At 32.7% G+C, this 23,037-nt stretch overlaps 1 protein-coding gene across 3 annotated transcripts in view; it reads right to left on the reverse strand.

Annotated features, from left to right (window-relative positions):
- Positions 1 to 1,791: 1,791 nt before the first annotated feature.
- Positions 1,792 to 23,037, reverse strand: part of LOC138314732 (zinc finger MYND domain-containing protein 11-like) — a 28,044-nt gene continuing 6,798 nt past the window's right edge. For 2 of the 3 annotated variants that reach the window (XM_069255220.1, XM_069255219.1), the window contains exons 4-14: positions 17,710 to 17,790; positions 17,220 to 17,403; positions 13,370 to 13,431; positions 13,061 to 13,138; positions 12,037 to 12,155; positions 11,663 to 11,736; positions 11,041 to 11,291; positions 10,459 to 10,560; positions 9,779 to 10,015; positions 7,185 to 7,370; positions 1,792 to 6,716 (exon numbers count right to left, since the gene is read on the reverse strand). In XM_069255220.1, the coding sequence (XP_069111321.1) occupies positions 6,594 to 6,716; positions 7,185 to 7,370; positions 9,779 to 10,015; positions 10,459 to 10,560; positions 11,041 to 11,291; positions 11,663 to 11,736; positions 12,037 to 12,155; positions 13,061 to 13,138; positions 13,370 to 13,431; positions 17,220 to 17,403; positions 17,710 to 17,790 (1,497 nt within the window). In that variant the 3' untranslated portion in view covers positions 1,792 to 6,593. Of the gene's footprint in view, positions 6,717 to 7,184; positions 7,371 to 9,778; positions 10,016 to 10,458; positions 10,561 to 11,040; positions 11,292 to 11,662; positions 11,737 to 12,036; positions 12,156 to 13,060; positions 13,139 to 13,369; positions 13,432 to 17,219; positions 17,404 to 17,709; positions 17,791 to 21,134; positions 21,141 to 23,037 lie in introns of those variants that run through there. The other variant, XM_069255221.1, reaches the window with a different exon arrangement.

Raw genomic sequence — 23,037 nt, forward strand, 5'->3', positions numbered from 1 at the left:
GGATGTTTGTGGCCAAATATGGTTACAATCCATGCAGAACTCAAGGACAAGTAGCGATTTATAGGATTTACCTCTATTTCCCCTATATTGGGCCCCGCCCCTCCTGCCCCCGGGGCGTCAGAGCCAAAATTTATACAAGTTCTGTTCCCCTTCCCCCAAGGATGTTTGTGGCCAAATGTGGTTACAATTCATGTAGAACTCTAGGACAAGTAGCGATTTATAGGATTTACCTCTATTTCCCCTATTGGGCCCCGCCCCTCTTGCCCCCAGGGGGTCAGAGCCAAAATTTACACAAGTTCTGTTCCCCTTCCGCCAAGGATGTTTGTGGCCAAATATGGTTACAATCTATGCAGAACTCAAGGACAAGTAGCGATTTATAGGATTAACCTCTATTTCCCCTATATTGGGCCCCGCCCCTCCTGCCCCCGGGGCGTTAGAGCCAAAATTTATACAAGTTCTGTTCCCCTTCCCCCAAGGATGTTTGTGGCCAAATTTGGTAACAATCTATGCAGAACTCTATGACTAGTAGTGATTTAAAGGAAATGTTGACGGACGGACGACGGACGGACGACGGACGCCGCACCATGACATAAGCTCACCGGCCCTTCGGGCCAGGTGAGCTAAAAACACGCTGCTATATATATAGTACAAAGCCGTCCTTCCACCCGATCACATTATAATGATCCGTCGTATGCCGGGGTACCGAGGACTGTAAGCAGAAGATGTGACTGTCTAGGTAAGTAAAGTCTGTACCAGCTTTCACTTCTTGTTGTTAACATAATTTGTTCTCCCATCCCTCCTTCATCAATGGAGTAAGTTTTAATGCCATTCCGAGAGCATGAACGTTAAATGGAGCTTTTATCTTAAATTAAAATTAAAATGCATTTTTATTACTCAAATCTAACATTTTGTATACATTTCTTTCATCTTTCTTCTTTATAGTATGTGCGATTCCTCTTTAATTAGGTGTAGTGAACTTTTCTTTTTTATACCTCTTCTATTTTATCCTTTTTTTAAATTGATTGTTTCTTCTACATTCCTGATTTCATTCTTCATTTTGACCTACTTAATTTTCATCTCCACACTTTTGAATGACAAAATTAGTTATATCGGTCATTTCATAATGCATTGTTCCTCTGAGCAGATATGGGTGTATGCGAAGGTAGTATACTGGATTCAGTTTGACCACAGGTGCTCGTTTCTAATATAAGTATAAGTATAATACTGGGTCAAGGACCCAGTATTATACTTATACCTATATTAGAAACGAACACCTGTGGTTTGACCATCTGCAGACACAATGACCGACAGACTACTCCTCCTAATATACAGGAGGGATTTCAACGAAATTTGGTGGCAAAATCCTTTAAACAGATGTCGCTTTACTACAAAATAATTAAACTGCTACTTCTCCGAAATTACTGAAAGGATTTCAATGAAACATGCTGGCAATAAGCCTTATACAGTATATATATATGGGTATAATCTACATAGCAACAAATTGCATACATGTACACCTTTTTCCGAGTTATGACTCTTATCTTTTTTGGTCATCAGAGATTAACATGTCTTTTGTTTGTGGGAGTAGTGTAACTTTTGTAAAATAATTAAATATTCCCATTCAAATATCACCATAACAACCAATATCACCATAACAACCAATATTTGCTCAACATGGATCGCAACTCTGTGTAATGAAAAATCCCAATACAAGTTATCAGTTTGACCATTTTATGATAAATATGTACTGTAAAAGCATCGAACACAGATAGAAATAAAATCTAAATTACAATATGTTAAACCAATTTAATTGCAAATTTTAAACTATCGTAGATCAACAAAGCCTGAATAATATCATATATATAACATAAAAATCATTTTAACGGCTTTTCATCTTTGCATAATCAAAATAAAAATGGTGTGGAAATTTGTTTCCTTTTCTTTACATCAATGCATGATAATTTGTATTTTATATTGAAATAACATTCATGAAAACGCATAGTATTTGAGTTTTTTTTCGTATATAATTACATATATACTCTTAGCATGCTAAAGAACCTAGAGACATAAAATAAAAAGTATAACATAGTCACAATCCAGCCCAGATTTCAATGTATAAATCAACTGCCTTATGACATAAATCTAGAATACCGGTATTAAAAATGGATACCTATACATTTTCAATTCTCATCACCCTATGGAATAATCCGAGACCACAGAAATGAATGCTTTGACTAGTGTCATTGATTTTTTTTATAATTAACACAGATTCCTCTCTTTATCTGTAAATGCAATTGCTAAGAAGTATGCTTCTTTTTTAATTTAAACTGTTGTCATGTAATGAAAAACACCACATCCTACCTAAAATTCATTGAGATACAATTTCACGGTTGGTAAAATAATCTATATTTAAGCTGTTGCTAATGTCTGTGCTATTTAAGAAACTGTTAATTTCCAAAGGCAGGATTAAATTGAAAGTAAAATAAAATGAATATAAAAATAACAGTTATGCGACGCATTAAAAAGTCTGGGAACTATTTTCTCAACTTTGATGCATTACCACATTATAAAGAGTTCTCCCTAAAAGAAAAACGCTACAAAGATAGAAATATCTCTAACACCTTAGAAAAGTTGTCATATTTCATCAGCGGCAGCAAGGATGAGACAAGGAGTGTGTGTCTGTGGTCATCTTGTAATAATTTAGTCCTGATTAAAATGTCTCACAAAGAAACAACATATTCACATTACCAGGTACGATGCAAAATTTAATTTTGTATGGATGTAACATCTGTGAAGTATGGCACATATTTTGAGTAGGGGAAACATCTTCTATTAGGCTTTTCACATGCTGCCAACTCATTTTTATCACTATTTCAATATTGTTAAAAGATCACGGGAAATTTCTAGTTTTTTATCGTTGAACATGAAATATTTTTGTATTACGTAACAAATAACTTATATTAACCACCCAAGTAAACTTAATCTTATAAAGAAATAATCCAGAATAATTGCCATTTATTGTAAGTGTGGTATAGCTATCAAAAGTAAGTCACTTTGGTCAATATTTAAAAAGTATGACATCATGAATAACAGTATACAAGATCTTATGTCCCCCAACTCTAACACAAGTTTGGATTATCAATAGCCCTAAACCAGATAAGAATTTCTAATAGAAACTAAGTGTGTTTTTACCCCCAAAAAGGCAAAAATATCCTTCAAAACTTTGCTTGTGGTATACAAATCTGAACATTCTCTGTTTAATCAGCCACGACTTTCATAACATCAATATTTCTGAAATACATGTACATTTTCTATGTAAAGAAATGATCCCTACATATTGTCAAGGTTATCAAAGATAGTTTTTATGAAACCAATAAATGAAGTGAAATAGCTTGACACCTTTAGAATATTTGGGGTAATTACCTAATCTGTTGGAATCCGTTTATTGGTGCCAGATGGACATTCACCAGTCAGGATCACGGTGTTCCTGTAACATCTGTAAATGTCTCTTATTTACAGTGGGTTTTTTTCATATGTTTTAAATTTTGATAAATGTTCGGCTAGCTAGCCCAGCATTGTTTATAGCATTGTCTCTAAGAAATTATTTTTTATTGTAATATTCTAGAATTATGATTAAATAAATAAGCCTCAAAACTACTTATTTGTGTTTTATGATCAGAATTTTTTATCCAAATTTTAATTTTTGATCTTTCTTTTAAAAGCAGTAATTGTTATTTTATATTTTTTCTGTCAAACTGCACAATTCTGACTTAGCCAGGTTTTTTATACCCAAGCTGAAAATCACAAAGGATATAATTAATATACCTGGCAACTTCAATATTTAGCACTAATTCATTACTTTGGTTTTCTTCTCAACTGCTCATTATACCATAGATGATTAGTTTGTTTGATTACTGTGAAAAAAATAAAGGTCAAGATTGAAATCTCTTTTCTTTCAATCAAAAAATTTAGTTCTATTCAAGTACCATGTTTACTATATAGAAATTTTAAATACAGGTACATTGTATATATACATACATGTATATATGCCAAAACCTTTATTTAACTTAGTAAACCAACGTTAAACTAAAATGCAAACAGACCTTGAGTGGGTTTTTTTTACATCAAAAATCATTAATATTAAAGTTTGTATGAAGTTTGTATAAATTTCTCAAGAAATTAAGTAGCTAAAGAGCTTATAAGGACTTTCTAAAAACAGGTAGTGTCCTTGTCATTTAAATAATGTTCCTGAAACTCAAAGTTTGTTATTTAATGGTATTCTACAATCTTGGTTGAAATTTAGTTAAAAACATTCTTTGAGGAATCAAGGGGCTAGAGTGATGAAAAAATATATGCTCCAGTACTCCAAGTGTCATAAGTAGGAAATGAAAACAATGTCAGCTACCATAGTATCAGTCTGTATCCTTGCTTCACAGCACAATAAATCTATTGTATGATAGATGATTTCTACATTACGTAAATTAAAACATTCTTGGTGACTAGATTCAATTCATGTTCACAATCAAAATGGGCAGCATTATTTAAAACTAAACACACTTATAATGCTCAACTCAGTATCTACCAAGTTAATAATCGTATACACACCAGGTGATTTCCCTATCAAAAAGTGAAAAGAACATTAAACAATATTCACAAACTTTAACATGATATTATGAAATAAAATATATCAAAATTTAAACTTGGGTCATAAAATGTACCAAAGTGATACAATCTTTTATTCAAACACTGGAACATTGGTAGGTATATTTACGATAATGAATGATATGACCCATGGTTTCAACACATACATGGTAAACTGTTTAACTAAACATATTGATAAAGCATAATAAATATAAGCTCATTGTGTTATGCAAAAGTTCTTTCTAGACTTTAGGGCTTAACAATGCAGAATATGCATATTTTTATCACAATCTCCAAAATCATAAATACCAAATTAAGCGTTTTATCAGGCAATAGAATAACAAATGTAAAAATGTAAATATATACTACAAATGAAATTTTACACCGATTTACAATCATATACAAAAACATACAAAAGGATTTTCTTAAATATGGACATTTTGAATTCTGAAAAGACTTCTAGTAAATTGATATTGATTACAAATAATGTATTGTTTTCATTTCAAATAAATCTAAATATATAACTGATAACATTACAGTATTATAAAATCTGTAATTTTGATGTACCAACATTTTGACGACTTACTTAATCAAAGACGAGTTCATGCCATGCATAGGCAAACCAATATCAACTATTAAATTATCAGTTTTCTTGTATTGTATTCACTGTATCATGACACATATCTGTACAAGAGCAATTGCACATAGTTAACCACCCACAAAAAGTAGATTCCCAATGTTGATTTAAAATGGATGGTAGCAAACACTTACATATATACATATTTACACGCAAATGATGATCACTATAACATATTTGGTCCTGTAAAACATGTACCAGGTACATTCCATGGTCATACCCCTAACTATGATCAGTTTTTTCCTATTATGAAGTCTTATCAAAATGATTTTCTATTAATACATAAACCTATAAAACTTCTAAATAATTGCACATATGACTTTTCTGCCAATTCCTATGCACGAGATTCAGCTGCAACAACAACACACAGGAATGGTGTGGAAATTTATATTGAAAACTAAAAACAAAAGATATGCTACTAAGAACAAAACCCTACTGAAGCATTTATCAGATCTATTAAACAAAATTTTGTAGACGCATGGTGGTAACTTACAAATAGAACCACAAGATTTATATTAACTGTCTATTCCATAACTTTACCTGCTTTAATTATCTTTGTTTTTCAATTTTGTGTAGACAATTAAAACAGATTCATCATTAAAGACAGCAGGTCTCAAATTACAAGTGCTAAAGTTATAAATACATGATGAGGAGAAACAATATGACAAAAAATATAGACAGTTCAAATAGCTAATGTGGTAGTTTTTAATTAACTATTTCAATATGCTGAATGTTCACAATGTCAGAAAACTATATGTATATATATCGTAGAATAAAAATCACTTATGGTTTGTTACATTGATAATCAAATATTAAACAAAACACCCTTTCTTTTAGGAACTTATGGAAAAGTTGTGTCTTTCAATTTTCACTAATGTGTCTTTCAATTTTCACTAATGTTTCATCACAATTACTGACAGAGAAATTAACAAAATTTGAAACTGTCTGGTAAAAATCAACTCTGCCAAATATCACTTTACTTTTCCTAAAAATTTAAATGAATTTTTTTTTATATTGTGAAATAGACACAATTACAGAGTTGAACATTATGGCTTGTGTTGTCTCTCTAGGAATGATTTAACCATGTCCTAAGATGATCCTGGTGCCTAAAGTGAAACAGCAATCGATGTGATGAGATTGTACAATGACCCTGGTGATGAAGGCGAGAATCTTATGAGATGATCCTTTGACAGAGGCAATGATGGAGGCGATGGACGACGAGCGATGACTGTACGATGACAGACGCCAGTATGGCGGTAATGAGTCATATCTGTGCTGGCCATGAAGGAGTATGCACTTTGGATGATGGAGAAAGTCAACGTTTCCGTCGACAAACACGCTTGTGTTCTTTATGCCAGTGGTCTTGTTGACATTTAACACTACAGTAGGACGTATTCCAACAACAATGGTACATGGCTTCCTCTTCACAGTTGTAACACTGCAAGTTGTAATATATATAACTCATATAACTAGATAAATTTACATTCATACAGTCTTATATGTAGCAAGGCAGTAAATCGAGTTCAGTACGATTGATAGAATCTGAAAACCCCTTGAGGGTGAAACTGGAGAATCTCAACCGCAGCGGTAAGATGCTTTAAAAGTTGTCAAACACAATGCTTACACGCAAATACATGTTCATATGTACGAGATGACATAACAAAAAGAATATTCTGCAACAAAATGCACACTTACTTTCATTTTGTCTTCTAAAGAACTACATAAAGTTTAGACCATCTTTTAATTATCAAATCTCGTTAAGTTATTAAAGATATTTAATAAATACCTGATATAACATGATTAACAATGACATGTATTGTTATCAACATTGTCATTAGATCATTTTCTGATAAGTTATTTTTGTATTAACATGCACTGTAATTTCAATAGTTTATTGACTACGTACCCATTGTTTTTTCTTGGTCATTGAGGTTGCTTCTTTATGTTTCTGGGCTAATTTTTTCATTTCTTCCATATATTCTTGTTTACATCTTTCCTCTGTCTGTCGCTTCATGCGGTCCACCTCCCGCTGCATATTGTTTATTGCCCGTGACACAGCTAACTGTTTATCTTCATTAAAATCTTTCTGTAACTGTAAAGTCAAACAAACTCTCATATTTCTCGTTCATTCAATAAGAAAATAAGAGTGAAATACAATAAAACAAAACAATTTAAATAAACAGCTTTGTTTGCTTAGATATAAACTTCTGTAAACAATGTCCTCCAGAGAATTCTAACACCATCCACATGCTCTACTTACCCTAACCTTCTTTCTATGGATATATTTAACATCATGTACTTGCCCCAACATTTTCTTTAAAGATCTTTAACATCATCTACTTGCCTCGACCTTTCCTCTTTGGAGATCTTTAACATCATCTACTTGCCCCAATCTTTTCTCTATGGAAATCTTCAACATCATCTACTTGCCTCAACATTTCCTCTTTGGAGATCTTTAACATCATCTACTTGCCTCAACCTTTCCTCTTTGGAGATCTTTAACATCATCTACTTGCCCCAATCTTTTCTCTATGGAAATCTTTAACATCATCTACTTGCCTCAACCTTTCCTCTTTGGAGATCTTTAACATCATCTACTTGTCATATCCTTTCCTCTATGAAGATCTTTAACATCATCTACTTGCCTTAACCTTTCCTCTATGAAAATCTTTAACATCATCTACTCGCCCTAACCTTTTTTCTATGGAAATCTTTAACATCATCTACTTGCCCCATCATTTTCTTTAGAGATCTTTAACATCATCTACTTGGCTCAACCTTTCCGCTATGGCGATCTTTAACATCATCTACTCGCCCAACCTTTTCTTTGGATACTTTAACATCATCTACTTGCCTCAATCTTTTCTCTATGGAAATCTTTAACATCATCTACTTGCCCCAATCTTTTCTTTGGATACTTTAACATCATCTACTTGGCTCAACCTTTCCGCTATGGCGATCTTTAACATCATCTACTCGCCCAACCTTTTCTTTGGATACTTTAACATCATCTACTTGCCTTAACCTTTCCTCTATGAAGATCTTTAACATCATCTACTTGCCTCAATCCTTCCTCTTTGTAGATCTTTAACATCATCTACTTGCCCCAATCTTTTCTCTATGGAAATCTTTAACATCATCTACTTGCCTCAACCTTTCCTCTTTGGAGATCTTTAACATCATCTACTTGTCATATCCTTTCCTCTATGAAGATCTTTAACATCATCTACTTGCCCCATCATTTTCTTTAGAGATCTTTAACATCATCTACTTGGCTCAACCTTTCCGCTATGGCGATCTTTAACATCATCTACTCGCCCAACCTTTTCTTTGGATACTTTAACATCATCTACTTGCCTTAACCTTTCCTCTATGAAGATCTTTAACATCATCTACTTGCCTCAATCCTTCCTCTTTGTAGATCTTTAACATCATCTACTTGCCCCAATCTTTTCTCTATGGAAATCTTTAACATCATCTACTTGCCTCAACCTTTCCTCTTTGGAGATCTTTAACATCATCTACTTGCCCCAATCTTTTCTCTATGGAAATCTTTAACATCATCTACTTGCCTCAACCTTTCCTCTTTGGAGATCTTTAACATCATCTACTTGTCATATCCTTTCCTGTATGAAGATCTTTAACATCATCTACTTGCCTTAACCTTTCCTCTATGAAAATCTTTAACATCATCTACTCGCCCTAACCTTTTTTCTATGGAAATCTTTAATATCATCTACTTGCCCCATCATTTTCTTTAGAGATCTTTAACATCATCTACTTGGCTCAACCTTTCCGCTATGGCGATCTTTAACATCATCTACTCGCCCAACCTTTTCTTTGGATACTTTAACATCATCTACTTGCCTCAATCTTTTCTCTATGGAAATCTTTAACATCATCTACTTGCCCCAATCTTTTCTTTGGATACTTTAACATCATCTACTTGGCTCAACCTTTCCGCTATGGCGATCTTTAACATCATCTACTCGCCCAACCTTTTCTTTGGATACTTTAACATCATCTACTTGCCTTAACCTTTCCTCTATGAAGATCTTTAACATCATCTACTTGCCTCAATCCTTCCTCTTTGTAGATCTTTAACATCATCTACTTGCCCCAATCTTTCCTCTTTGTAGATCTTTAACATCATCTACTCGTCCAACCTTTTCTCTTTGGAAATCTTTAACATCATCTACTTGCCCAACCTTTTCTTTGGATACTTTAACATCATCTACTTGCCTCAATCTTTTCTCTTTGGAAATATTTAACATCATCTACTTGCCTCAATCTTTTCTCTTTGGAAATCTTTAACATCATCTACTTGCCCCAATCTTTTCTCTTTGGAAATCTTTTACATCATCTACTTGCCCCAATCTTTTCTCTTTGGAAATCTTTAACATCATCTACTTGCCTCAACCTTTCCTCTTTGTAGATCTTTAACACCATCGACATCCCCCAACCTTTCCTCTATGGGCATCTTTAACATCATCTACTTACCCTATCTGACTGATCTTTTAATAATTTCTCCCTTTCTTCCTTATGGTCTTTGTCCAGTCTTTCTTTGAAGTCATTGAACACTTTATTGTACTTTTCATCACAGGAGCACTTAGACAAGCCTTGGGCTTCAGAACACACTATGTTAACTGTTTTTGGAGTAGGTAAAGATTCCGATTCAGACGTAGAAGGCAGCGTTTCTGCTTGACTATCTGTTTGACAATGTTGTGATTTCGTGTTCTGAAAAATCAAAATTTTCCATTCATTTCCACATAAATTCCCGATAACAATTAACAAAGAATTGATAATCCAATACATGACAAGAATGTACAAAGATAGCTTTCAAACTAGTTCAAAGTTGTGAAATTACACATTTAAAATAATCTTTAGATAGTCAAATTTTGATGTTTATGTTAATTTCTTTACTCGAATCTAGTCAAATTTTGATGTTAATTTCTTTACTCGAATCTAGTCAAATTTTGATGTTGATGTTAATTTCTTTACTCGAATCTAGTCAAATCTTGATGTTAATGTTAATTTCTTTACTCAATCAGAACATACCTGTTTACATGATTTTCATTTCTTTCCAGAGAAGCATCAAAAGATATATTTAATTTAATTTTTTCATTTCCTGTATGAGATTAACTTATTCCTCAGAACTTTAAATATATCAAGAAATTAACCTTTTTTGTTGTTTGGACAGCGACTGTAGCTGTGGCAACCTTTGGAATGTTAATTTTATCCTCACTGGACGTGACAATGTTAGCATCCTCAGGTGTTGATGCCTATGAAAATAGAAATGTTTGTAACATTTTTTCATTAAATCATCTTATTTAGATACCACTAATTGTGGTGAAATAAAAATAAACATATTTTAACAAAAATTCTACATATGTGTGTATCTAAAAGGTTAAGCTTACAAATATTTTTGTAATGATTTACATACTTATTGTCTCTTGAATACCATAATAAATGAGGGGTCTTGGTGACCAAGAGGTTAAATTATTTAATTATCAAAAAGCATCCACCTCTGATCTGCGATTTTGAAACCCATGCGGTTATGATATGATGTGGGGCAGTTGCCAGGTACTGGTCGTGAGTTCTTTGTTATTCCTTCACTCCATCAACCTAACACATTCTTAAATGGCCTTTAATGATAATAGTATGATAAAGAAAACCAAACTTCATAAAAAGAGTCTAAGTAGCCTCATTATAATACTCATCTGTTATTCTCTCTAGGACACTTCAGTTACAGTTTACAGTACCTTGAGACAGAGCCGTTTCTTGGGCGGACTGAGACTCGTGGAGCTCACTTCCAAATTACCACCGTCGTGTCCATTTACATCCTCTTCTTCCTCATCTTCCAAGTTCATCCTTTCATCCATCCTGCCACTGCTCGATTGTTCATCATCCTTTGAATCCTCATCCTCATCCTCATCATCCTCTGTGTTCTCCTGTGTCTGCTCAGCCAGACGAACCTGGTGTTTCTTCAACTCTTCACAAGCTTTCATAAATCCTGTTAAAGGATAGCAGGATTTTCAATATTTATTTGAATTATTGTGATCAAACAGTTCAATTGGGAAAAGGAATAATTTTTAACAGGTCAAGATTTAGTGTAAAACAGTTAGTTTGGAAGAGTTAAAAGACAGTGTTTTTGCATATGAATATTTGGAGTTACGTGAAAGTTTTGAAAACAGTAATTAATTCAACAGAAAAGTAAATTTAATAAGAAATCATAAGATTTATGATCATGTGATTATCAGAAATCCAGGTAGATGATATGAGAGTAGTATGGAGCAATGAGATATTTTAAAATATTTTGGCACCAAATTCTAATACTTTTAATTACAAGTAGTTCTCATGGTAACAATGTTCTTCTATACTTACCAGCAGTTCTCTTGGTAACAATGCTTTTCACATTAGCTGTTATTGGTTTTATTTGGTCAGGAGATAGTATGGCCCTATAATATACAAAGGTCAATAATTTGTTCTATATAACATTAATATTTAATCTGTTTAATATATCTTTCATTTTATCTTATATCTAAACTGACATGTAAAAAGGTATTGATTAAAAGAATTCTTCAACAGCAAGATCAATGGTGTAATAGGACTAGTCATATGTGCAGACAAATCTACTATGGAAAATGGAAGCAAAAATTTAGTTGATTATATCATGAACGTTTAAATTCTTTTCCTCTACACACATTATGACGCATTATTTCAGATGGTGGGTTAAAAACATTCATAGAGATATTAACCTTTGGTGAAAGCCTCCAAAGAAGCGTACATCATATTTCTCGCCCTCCTTCCTGATCACCTTAGCAGGCCAGTAGCTGTACCCTTTTAACTTGGCATATACCAACTCATGGGGAGGATCCTGTTTGTAATGGGAAGAAATTTATAGATCTAAAAGTCATTTCAGTTGTCAATGGTGACAAAATCATAACACAATGACAAAATGTTGCAAAGTTACAAAGATTTGACCAACGGCTGGGAATCAGATCCACCAGACTCACAAAACCATATACTTACACAAGGCTGACTGAACTATAAACTAACGCAAGGATCACTGAACTATAAACTAACACAAGGATCACAAAACTATATACTCACACAATGCTAACAGAACCATATACTCACACAACCATATACTCACACAAGGCTTACAGAACCATATACTCACACAAGGCTTACAGAACCATATACTCACACAAGGCTTACAGAACCATATACTCACACAAGGCTTACAGAATCATATACTCACACAAGGCTTACAGAACCATATACTCACACATGGCTCACAGAACCATATACTCACACATGGCTCACAGAACTATATACTCACACAAGGCTTACAGAACCATACACTCACACAAGGCTTACAGAACCATATACTCACACATGGCTCACAGAACTATATACTCACACAAGGCTTACAGAACTATATACTCACACAAGGCTCACAGAACCATATACTCACACAACGCTCATTGAACTTTATACTCACACAAGGCTTACAGAACCATATACTCACACATGGCTCACAGAACCATATACTCACACATGGCTCACAGAACCATGTACTCACACAAAACTAACAGAACTATATACAAACACTTCATGGCTCACAGAACTATATACTCACACATAGCTCACAGAACCATATACTCACACAGGGCTCACAGAATCATATACTCACACAAGGCTCACAGAACCATATACTGACACAATGCTCATTGAACTTTATACTCACACAAGGCTCACAAAACCATATATACTCACACAAGGCTCACAGAACCAATCCTTTGGCTTGGCGTTGGACATATAGTAACAGTTATGACACTGTTTAATTTCTTCAACCTGTGCAAGAAAAAAAAAATTTGTCAGCATATGCTTTTTATATTTTTTGTTTGTTTTACTACTGTTTAAAACAATTCTTTCTATACAACTATTTACATCTTGTTAAAAAGGTAACTTCCTAATTAGCTGATTAATAATCCTATGATATCATTTGTGATTAATGTTATAGTACCTTTTAACTGCTTAACTTCAGTACCATTGTTGTAATCTTGTTTCCAGTATATTACTTACATCATATTTACAATCTCTTGCCATAATCCTGGCTAATTCTGTCATTCCACCTTTAATTTCATCTAAAATGATAAAAATTAAAAACAATTGATGTAAAGCAGTTCTCATTTGTACTGATTACTTTAGGACTGTTATGATTGTACAATTATATGTTTCATGTTATTACCACCTTAAGGTAGGTCCATACTTTTGAAAACCGCGCCAAATTATGTGACGCTATACCGGAAGCTGCGGAGGTTGTTTTGAATTCTAGAATGGTTTCCGATATGCTTTGATGTTCCACTTGGATATTTTTTCAATAGGTGAAATTGTCTACATATAATATTGAACATTTAAAATCATAAAATAAATCAAATAAAAGCAATGAAGTGAATATAACATGTTTTCTCTGAGGTTTTTGCAGTCCCTGTCATAAATGGGAAAGGCTTTTCAAACACTGGAAGTAACATTTGTCGCAATAAATGATAAGAGGGGACCCGTCCGGACTGAAATTCTGGAATTCTAAAAAAATTTGCATACAGATTTTCTTAAAACATAAAATTTAGAGAAAATTATAAAAACAAACAGACATAAACCAGATATAATATCACAAGAACATATGCACTGATGTGGAATGTTTATTTGGGGCATGATTTTCAAAAAAAAGTCAAATATGACCCATCTTAGCACTGGATGAAATGAAGGTAGGGTTGCGAATAACAAACTTCAAGCTAACAAAATTGTGAAAATTTGATCGAGGACCCCATGTTTTTATGATATTTGAAAAATATATTACTTTGGGCATATCATATACAAATATAGTGAAATTGACATGGGTTTTCATTTCCTTTTTGGCCTATTCATTGATTTTTAAGGGGTGAAAATATGGCAAAAAATGATAATTACATATAGAAAAAGGTCCTGGGAAATAATGGAAATTAGTTAGCATTTGTAAAAATACAAGAGTTTTGTAAATTATTCTATCGTTAGAAATTTAGGACAAAAAATCTACAGGATCGAGACTACATTCACCCTAATATAACAGAAAACATATTTTCATAAATTTTTCTTTTTTCGGCCAGCAAATTTGCATGGATGGCATTTTTCAAGCTCAAATTTGAAAATATCTCAAAAAGTAGTTTGAGAACAATCATTTTTCTTTACAGATGTGAAATCTACATGAAAAATGCAAGAAAATAAGACCTTGAAATACAATGCAGCAGAAACAGAACAAGAGGCCCATGGGCCTTAACGGTCACCTGAGTTAGAATATATAATGAAACAAATAATGAAACAAATTAATGACATATAAACACCATATGCTGGGCCTTGAAGTTGGTTAGTGATTTATAAATTTGACTTTTTAGACTATGAAGAGTATTTGCTTCCATCAAACCAGTGAACTTAGAGGTATTTTTTGAAATTTTAATCATTTTTACCCTTTCTTAGCCCCGCCCCTCTGCCCCCAGGGGGTCGGCCAGGACCAATGTGGATATGATATTAAAATGCTATCTCAGGCTAATAATTCTAACCAAGTTTGACTCATTTCCTATGAAAATTGAGAAAAAATTAATGTGTTTTTCCTATATAAACTATAGTAAACTTGACCCCCTCCCCAAGGGGAAACAGGAGACCCCAGGGTCATATAATTTACAATTTTTATAAACAAACTTTAAGACCTTTTCATCTATAAAGTGTATTTGATTATACCATTTCCAGAATTTTAAAAGAATATTTTTGAAGTTTTAGCCTATTTGACCTTTTTTGGCCCCGCCTCTCTGCCCCCAGGGGGTCGGCCTGGACCAATATGGATATGATATTAAAATGCTATCTCAGGCTAATAATTCTAACCAAGTTTGACTCGTTTCCAATGAAAATTGAGCAAAAAATGCTCATAAATGTGTTTTCCCTATATAAACTATAGTAAACTTGACCCCCTCCCCAGGGGGAAACGTGAGACCCCAGGGTCATATAATTCACAATTTTTGTAAAGGACCTTAAGACCTTTCTATTTATGAAAAGTATTTGATCTACCATTTCCAGAATTTCAGAAGAAGATTTTTGAAGTTTTAGCCTATTTGACCCATTTTGACCCCGCCCCTAAGGCCCCTGGGGGTCAGTCATTGAAAATTTGTTAATAGAATGAAATGGCCTTCTCATACTGATAATTCTGACAACATTTGACTCGTTTCCTATTACAAATGACCAAATAGTGCGCAAAAGTGTGTTTTCCCAATATAAACTATAGTAAACTTAACCCCCTCCCCAGGGGGAAACTAGAGACCCCAGGGTCATATAATTCACAATTTTTGTAAAGGACCTTAAGAACTTTCTATCTATGAAGAGTATTTGATTCTACCACATCTGTGAGTAGAGAAGAAGATTTTTGAAATTTTATTCAATTTTACCCCTTTTGGCCCCTCCCACAGCCCCCTGGGGGGTGGGGACCATATAATTCACAATTTTGATTGGCCTTACACCTTAGAAGGTTTGTGCAAAATTTCATTGAAATTGCTTCAGCAGTTTTGGAGAAGAAGTCGAAAATGTAAATTGTTTACGGACATACGACGCACGACGCACGATGACGGACAAAAGGCGATTAGAATAGGTCACTTGAGACTTCGTCTCAGGTGACCTAAAAATAGAATGAAATCAAATGAATTTCCAAAATCAAAATATATAGACCAATACATAACCAATATATTATAAAGACTTTAATATCAATTATTTCAAGAACGTTCAACTGATCACAGAAAATACATATGTTTGTTTGACATTTTTCTTAATTAAAGTTCCTACATGAAAATTACAAAGAAAACAAGAGTCATAAAAATGAGTTTTCATCTTTAATATACTCTTGGTTCTTATGTTGTACATACACTTATTTTGGTAAAACCATGCACATATGAGGGCAGCCTTATAAGTTATTTTGCCTTTACCTCAGATCAGTGTTTAACATTCATTTAAAAACATTATTTTAAAGTACACAAAAAGGGCATATGATTAGTTTACTTCTATAAGCCTTAGATAGGAAGTCCAATTTGAATTATCATTAACAGAGATTATGTAAGTTGGACAGAGGAGACCAGCAGGCAACAGTTGACCTAGATGGATTGTGTATTATATAACACTCTGTGTATTCTATACACACTCTGTGTATTCTACCAATCAGAAGGTAGTCTTCCCATGACTACTGATTGGTCCAAAGGAATATTATTCAATGAATAGGGAATTTATGAATGGAAGTTTATGAATGAAATTGTTCAAGAGGTCACCACCAGATGTCATTGTAGGGCAAGTCCTAATCAGTCCTACTCATCAATAGTAAACCGGATAGCATTAATACAAACGCTTGTCGCGTTGTATTAAAAATGACATGGATTTTCCCAAAAGTATGGAGCTACCTTTATCAGAAAAGGATTGAGATGTCTGATGTTCAATCCTATATGGCTGTTTCCAGATCACAAAATGACATGATAAAGTACAATTTACCGTCGAATAGTCCCACCTTCCGGTGATTATGACGTCATCACTTGACGTGAATTTTGTGACATCATAATCACCAGAAGGTGGGACTAATCGACGTTAATTTGTGCTTTACTCACATTGTTTTTGGATCTCGAAACCCCCGTATTGACATATTATAAATATCCTTTTGTCAATAAAATATTTGGAAATTGAATAGGACTGTTTTTTCCCCTTCAATTTATTGTCTGTATTTACTGTCTTCAAATCTTCTTTCAGGTTAATTAAAAAAGTTTTATAAAGATTAAAATCTTCTGTGGTAACCATTAAGCAATCTCTTATTACTAGATTGTTTTTGTGTTAGATGGTAAGCATGCTATAACACAAACGCTCTGGAGATACTTACCCCCGTATATGAGGTATACATTGTGGAATATGAGTTGTGTGTCGGCCAGGAATTCCTCCAGACTACGGTACTTATGACATTCCACTTTCTGTTCTATACGATTCAGATCCATCGACTGATACACAAAATATCGCTCAAACTGAACTTCCATTTCTCGATGGCCAATCTTGTGTAATTCTCGGGTCTGGAAAATATGAATACATAAGTTTAAGAAGAGATTTCACTGGATCATCTGACTGTGTGTTTCACCATTCCATGGTCTAATCACCATTACGACTACCTCACTGAAAACAAACGAGAGGCCCATCACATTGATATATAAGAGTGCCTTGCCACAGGACCACAATTGCAGTATAGACCTGTCCTATTCTGTACTTCCCATCATTAGGAACAACTGATCTTAGGATGTCCAAGAGAACTCTGCCAGCACTTGGCACTCAGAGCTACAACGATCCCCATCAAACATAAGGAGTAGTAAACTTCATCTTACCTTTTCTTTCATTCTCATAATGGTATAACTAAGGAGAGTATTCAACAGCTTCCTTTTCATCTTGTTTTTCTTCTTCCCAGCCTGTAACAAAGAGTGAATTCTGAGGTAACAATTATTACTGTATAATACAGGGTATTCAATAATAAATTGAATGTCAAGTATATTATTTACCTTCCTTTTTAGAAGCGATTTATAACGCTTTACTAGAGAAGATGTATACCATGTTAGTTTATTCTGTGTTTGCTTATAACAGAGTTAGTTTAAACAATATTTATTCCTATATTGATAAAAAAACAAAACATAGAATATTTTTAATGTAGAAACATGCTTAAAGCTTATAGAAATTCCTTTCCCAGAGTTTTCCACTCTTGCATATTTCTGCCATTTTTTGCTAACGTAACATCATATTTTTTTTAGGAAGCTGAATTTAGCATACAGATACTCAAGAGCAGACAACTATGTAATGAGCAAACAAGGATATTAAAAAATAGTAAATTCAAAACTATTTTAACTAGCAGATTGTCCAGTACATTATAAAGGTTGGACATTATTTTTTTTTACAAGAGAAGACAGATTATAAATTCACAACATGTGTCTAATCACATTTGTTTATAATGTACATATAAAATATATTTAAAACAAGGTTGGACAGTCTGTCGTCAACCTTTAGGCTGAGAGCTGTGCCTTTAACCTAGCTATGCTGGAAATGTGCCTTCATGGTTTAGGTTGTGCATTCATCATTCAATTTTCAATATTATAATGTGCCTTCCATGCTTTCAAGAATTTAAAATTCTGATGTTCTTCATCAAAACAACATGATCAATTATTATGACCAGGGCCAAGTTGTTCAAAAAGGGACAAAAAGGCTAGTGAATCACATTTTAATGATGAATGATAATCAAGATAAAATAATTTCTTGTTATATACTAATACTTACTTCAGAGATTTTATAGAATTCTGAAGAACTTAATTCTTTGCATACTTAATGATAATCACAGAAAATAAGAAATGTTGAAATTTCACTTATCATGTGTCAGATCAAGCTAACAACTAGACCCTGGTAGAATGTAAATTTATGTATAGTCATATTTTTAAAATACATTTTTTCATCTTATTTTGATATCATATACATAGCCACTAATCACAATTCATTATATCCCTCATTTTTTAAAAAAGAAATTATCAAATTTATCACTGTTGAATCTTGAGTATAACATGTGTAACAAAAAGACAGTGAATAGCTAGAATACCTGCAGACTTATGTCAATAACTAATACATACAATTACATGCCTACTTGTTCAAAGTCTTCATAAATATTTCTACAACACAGTCATGGTTATTCATGCAAAACAACTTACACTACATCAAAACACCATTCCTAGTAAGGCATTACATTTGTTTTTCATAATTTTGTCCAGCTTTAAAATGCTTTATGTTTCAATTTACCGTATAAGCAATAGGAACTGTTCTAAATTCTTGTTACAAGAAAAATAGAATGATTTATCAAGGCTAATATTTTATATTAAAGTCAGAGTATAATGTTGTCAAGTAGTTGTCACCTAATTCTAACAAATCTTAAACTTTCATGCTATAAAGTTTCCACTAACAATTAAACTACTTGTAGATAATTCCTAAACTTTGATTTAAAATTTGATCCTGATCATGAACTGTAATTAATAATACTAACATGTTCATACTTTGAAACTAACCATACTTTGTTTTATGATTTACACATTAGGAAATGATAACACAATACATTATTGTATAGATATACAAGCAATCTTTGTAATGTATATAAATAGACAATACCAAACAACCACCAAAACATGCTAGACACAGGAACCCACTTTATATAGGATAAACCATTTCTCTCAACCCTGGGAAAGCCGCTATAGAACATATACCAATAAAATAATAAAGGTTTTGAATGATGATGAACTATAGTAATAAGAGGATCAACAATGAAAAATGATAATGATGAACTTGATAGAGATTAATCTAGCAAAAATGATGGTGAGCTATGATCCTCCAAAGCAAGACAGTGAAAATTGTGGTGGATGTACGAGATGATGATGTTGGTATATACCAGTGAAATGAGGCTCCTACCCAGTCCAGCAAGATGCTGCAGTGCCTAAAGAGAAGTGTACAGCCAGAAGCAGGTATATGTTGTGAACAAAGCTATCAAGTCTCATCTATATACTAAACCCTGTGTCAGTGTTATCTGGCAAAGCAGATTCTTCAAAAGAGATGATTATCATTCAAAGAGCGTTAATCAAATGCAGTGTATAGTAGCCAGTGTGTTTCTGTTTATATATATTCTGGTTTATAAAATTGACAAGCTTGTAATGATATTACAATTAACATCAGCCAAATGAAAATTCTCATGTCTACAGTAAATAATAACCAACCATCCAAGTGTTCTTGTGTAATTTTAGAATCCCTAATAGAGTACTTAAATTGAAATTCAGTATTAATGAAAGAAACCTTCAACATCAAATAGATAACATTTATCATCAGCTCAACATAAGATATGTTGCCGTATTCATATTTTGTGTACAAACAATGCAAACAAATAGTGTGGGGGATATCTTTTTTCAAACTTTGTGGAAAATATTAACAATAATAAACAACAGGTACATGTACCTGTGGGCAATATTTCTCAAGTTTTGAGGGTAATTATTTACAATGAATAAACAAGTTATGTGTGTACGGTTTTTAATCCATTCAGAGAATGAAATTGTTCACAATCATGAAACAACAGAAGAACATTTCAGCAAAACCTGCCAGGTAACATTAACACATCTAAAATTCAAACAAAAGTCCATAAGGGCCTGTATCACTCAAAAGGAAATTTCTGGAATTGTTGTTACTGAGAGGCATCAACACTTATAAATTATCTTTCTTACAATTCTATTTAAATACCCTGTCTCAAAAATGGATGCCAATATGATGCACAAGTTTATGGTGGTTTTCTATTTTAGATAAGGAATAAGCTGATGGTCATATCAAACTGAAAAAAAATGTACAATAAATCAAATCTAAAAAGATTTCTTTCAATTTACATTGCTTTTGTATTTTTACACAACCTCTGACAGACAGCTGTCGAGCTAGTTTGCCCGACATTTGGTGAATATGAAAATTCCAGATGTCAGAGTTCATCAACATTTTTAACCCCTCCCCACTAAATATAACCAATTTTCATCAAAACAGAATCAGAGGTAACTTTATATATATATATTTATATATATATATATATATTATGTACATGTGGTACTTTGAAAGAAACAGTTAATGACTAGACGATAGACACATTACCATGGATCACAGGGCTAATGAAATGATTACTAAAATAGTCATTTCATTAACTCGGGTAAAAATAACCAACAAAAATGCCAAGTACTTAGGGGTAAAAAAAAGTTATTACCTCTATCTCCTTTTCAACATGCAAAAATAAAGGGAAAAATCAGTGGAATGTTATTACACCAATGATACAGTCCATAATAATCTACACATTTTTTAATATCACATTACTAATATAGTTAAACTTAAATTAGCTTTATAATACCAGTAGTTGTATACCATTACTTTATATTTATCAGTGATGAATTTTTTTTTTTATTGAAATGTGATTTGCATAGTAAAACATACATTAAAATATTTGATGATTAATTCAACAGCCAGGCATCATGATTTTAAAGCTGTACCAAGTTTGAGAGGGGAAGGGAAGCTGGAGTTACCAGAGAAAAAACACAGACCTATGGTCAGTACCTGGCCACTGGTCAACATGGGTTTCAAACTTGCGACCCATATGTGGAGGAAACATAGTAGATATGTACATATACCTGATATGTTGGAACACCTGAACCGCTTTAATTGGCTACCATAACCTCTACTTCTTTACATAATTCAACTATATCATTTATAATACTAAGCATTAGTTCAAAATAACTCAAACCACCTTGTACAAAAAATAATAATACAATATGATGGGGTATCTCTTGATGCATTAAATTTAAGGTAAACAAATGATAAATGATCAAAATTTACTTTATCCTTGTAGAAATAGGCAGTAATTATTTCTTACTGGTAGTAATAATGGTATTAATGCAGATTTAAATGCAATTTCATGTAATTTTTCTATTGAAAAAGAAACCTTTGTAATAAAATCATAACAGGTAAAATTCAACTTGCATGCAAAAAAAAAAAAAAAAAAAACCAACACGGAGTTTCAAGGTACGTGTATACAATTCATTATGGGTTTTGAAATTTCTAGAATCCAATGAAAGTGGACAGCTCCCTAGCAAATCAAGTATTTAAACAGAGACAAAATTTACATTTACTATGTCATTTATTCAATTAAATACCTATTCAATACAAGAATGATTCTGAAAATCTGCGAAATTGGCATTCAAAATTACAAATGATAATGATGCAATAAAAACATACCAAAACACAAGAGGTTGCATTGATAACCAACGAAAATAAAACTAAACCAGATGAATTATAACACAAAACTAATACAATTTTACTATCAAATGACTTTGTTCATAATGTTGCATATCTGGCCCGGCCCAATGTATAAGTTTGCTTTATCAAGTATCCAAATATTAGTAATTTGTATCTATAAGTAATTAGGTAGGAACAGTATCAAGGTTTTTATTTTGGCAATCTTCTTGAGCAGCTGTGATATACGTACATAATATAACTCAATAACTCAAACTACAAAATCATCATGTTACATGCAAACATTATTTAAAATTTGAATAATCAGTTTATGATTAACACAATATCAAGTCAAAGAGGAAAGAAGAAAAGAAGCTACCTGTAAGTTTGACTGTAAACAAAAGACATATATACAGACAGTTAGGAATAAAACACAACATAGATCCGGAGTATAATGGCAAACTTTTTGTCTCCTTCCAAACATCACTTTTGTATATAAGTTCCAGAAGTCAAATGTACCTATCAAATCCTAGGAAGTCCTGTAGTTCAAGCTCTTTAGCGATTTTTTTATTTCAAAATACATGAATATGCAGATTTTTTCTATGAATTTGATAGCACAACGTCCTGATATTGATAAAAAAAATTTCCAATGCAAATTTAGTTGAAATCCTAATTGAATTGCTTGAGAAAAACCTTTGTCTTTTTTATCAAATTCATGAATTTCAGGTTTTATACAGTAAGATTAAAGTTTGAGATCATCTATTTATTTAACACGAAAATGGAAAGTTGTTCAAACTTTTATTAACCTTAATGTGAACATTTTATCTATTTTTTTGATCTCTTACTATTTGGTATGGAATTAGTGTTTTTTTTTAATAAATCTG

This window comes from Argopecten irradians, chromosome 2 (assembly GCF_041381155.1).
Source record: "Argopecten irradians isolate NY chromosome 2, Ai_NY, whole genome shotgun sequence".
Lineage (NCBI taxonomy): Eukaryota > Metazoa > Mollusca > Bivalvia > Pectinida > Pectinidae > Argopecten > Argopecten irradians.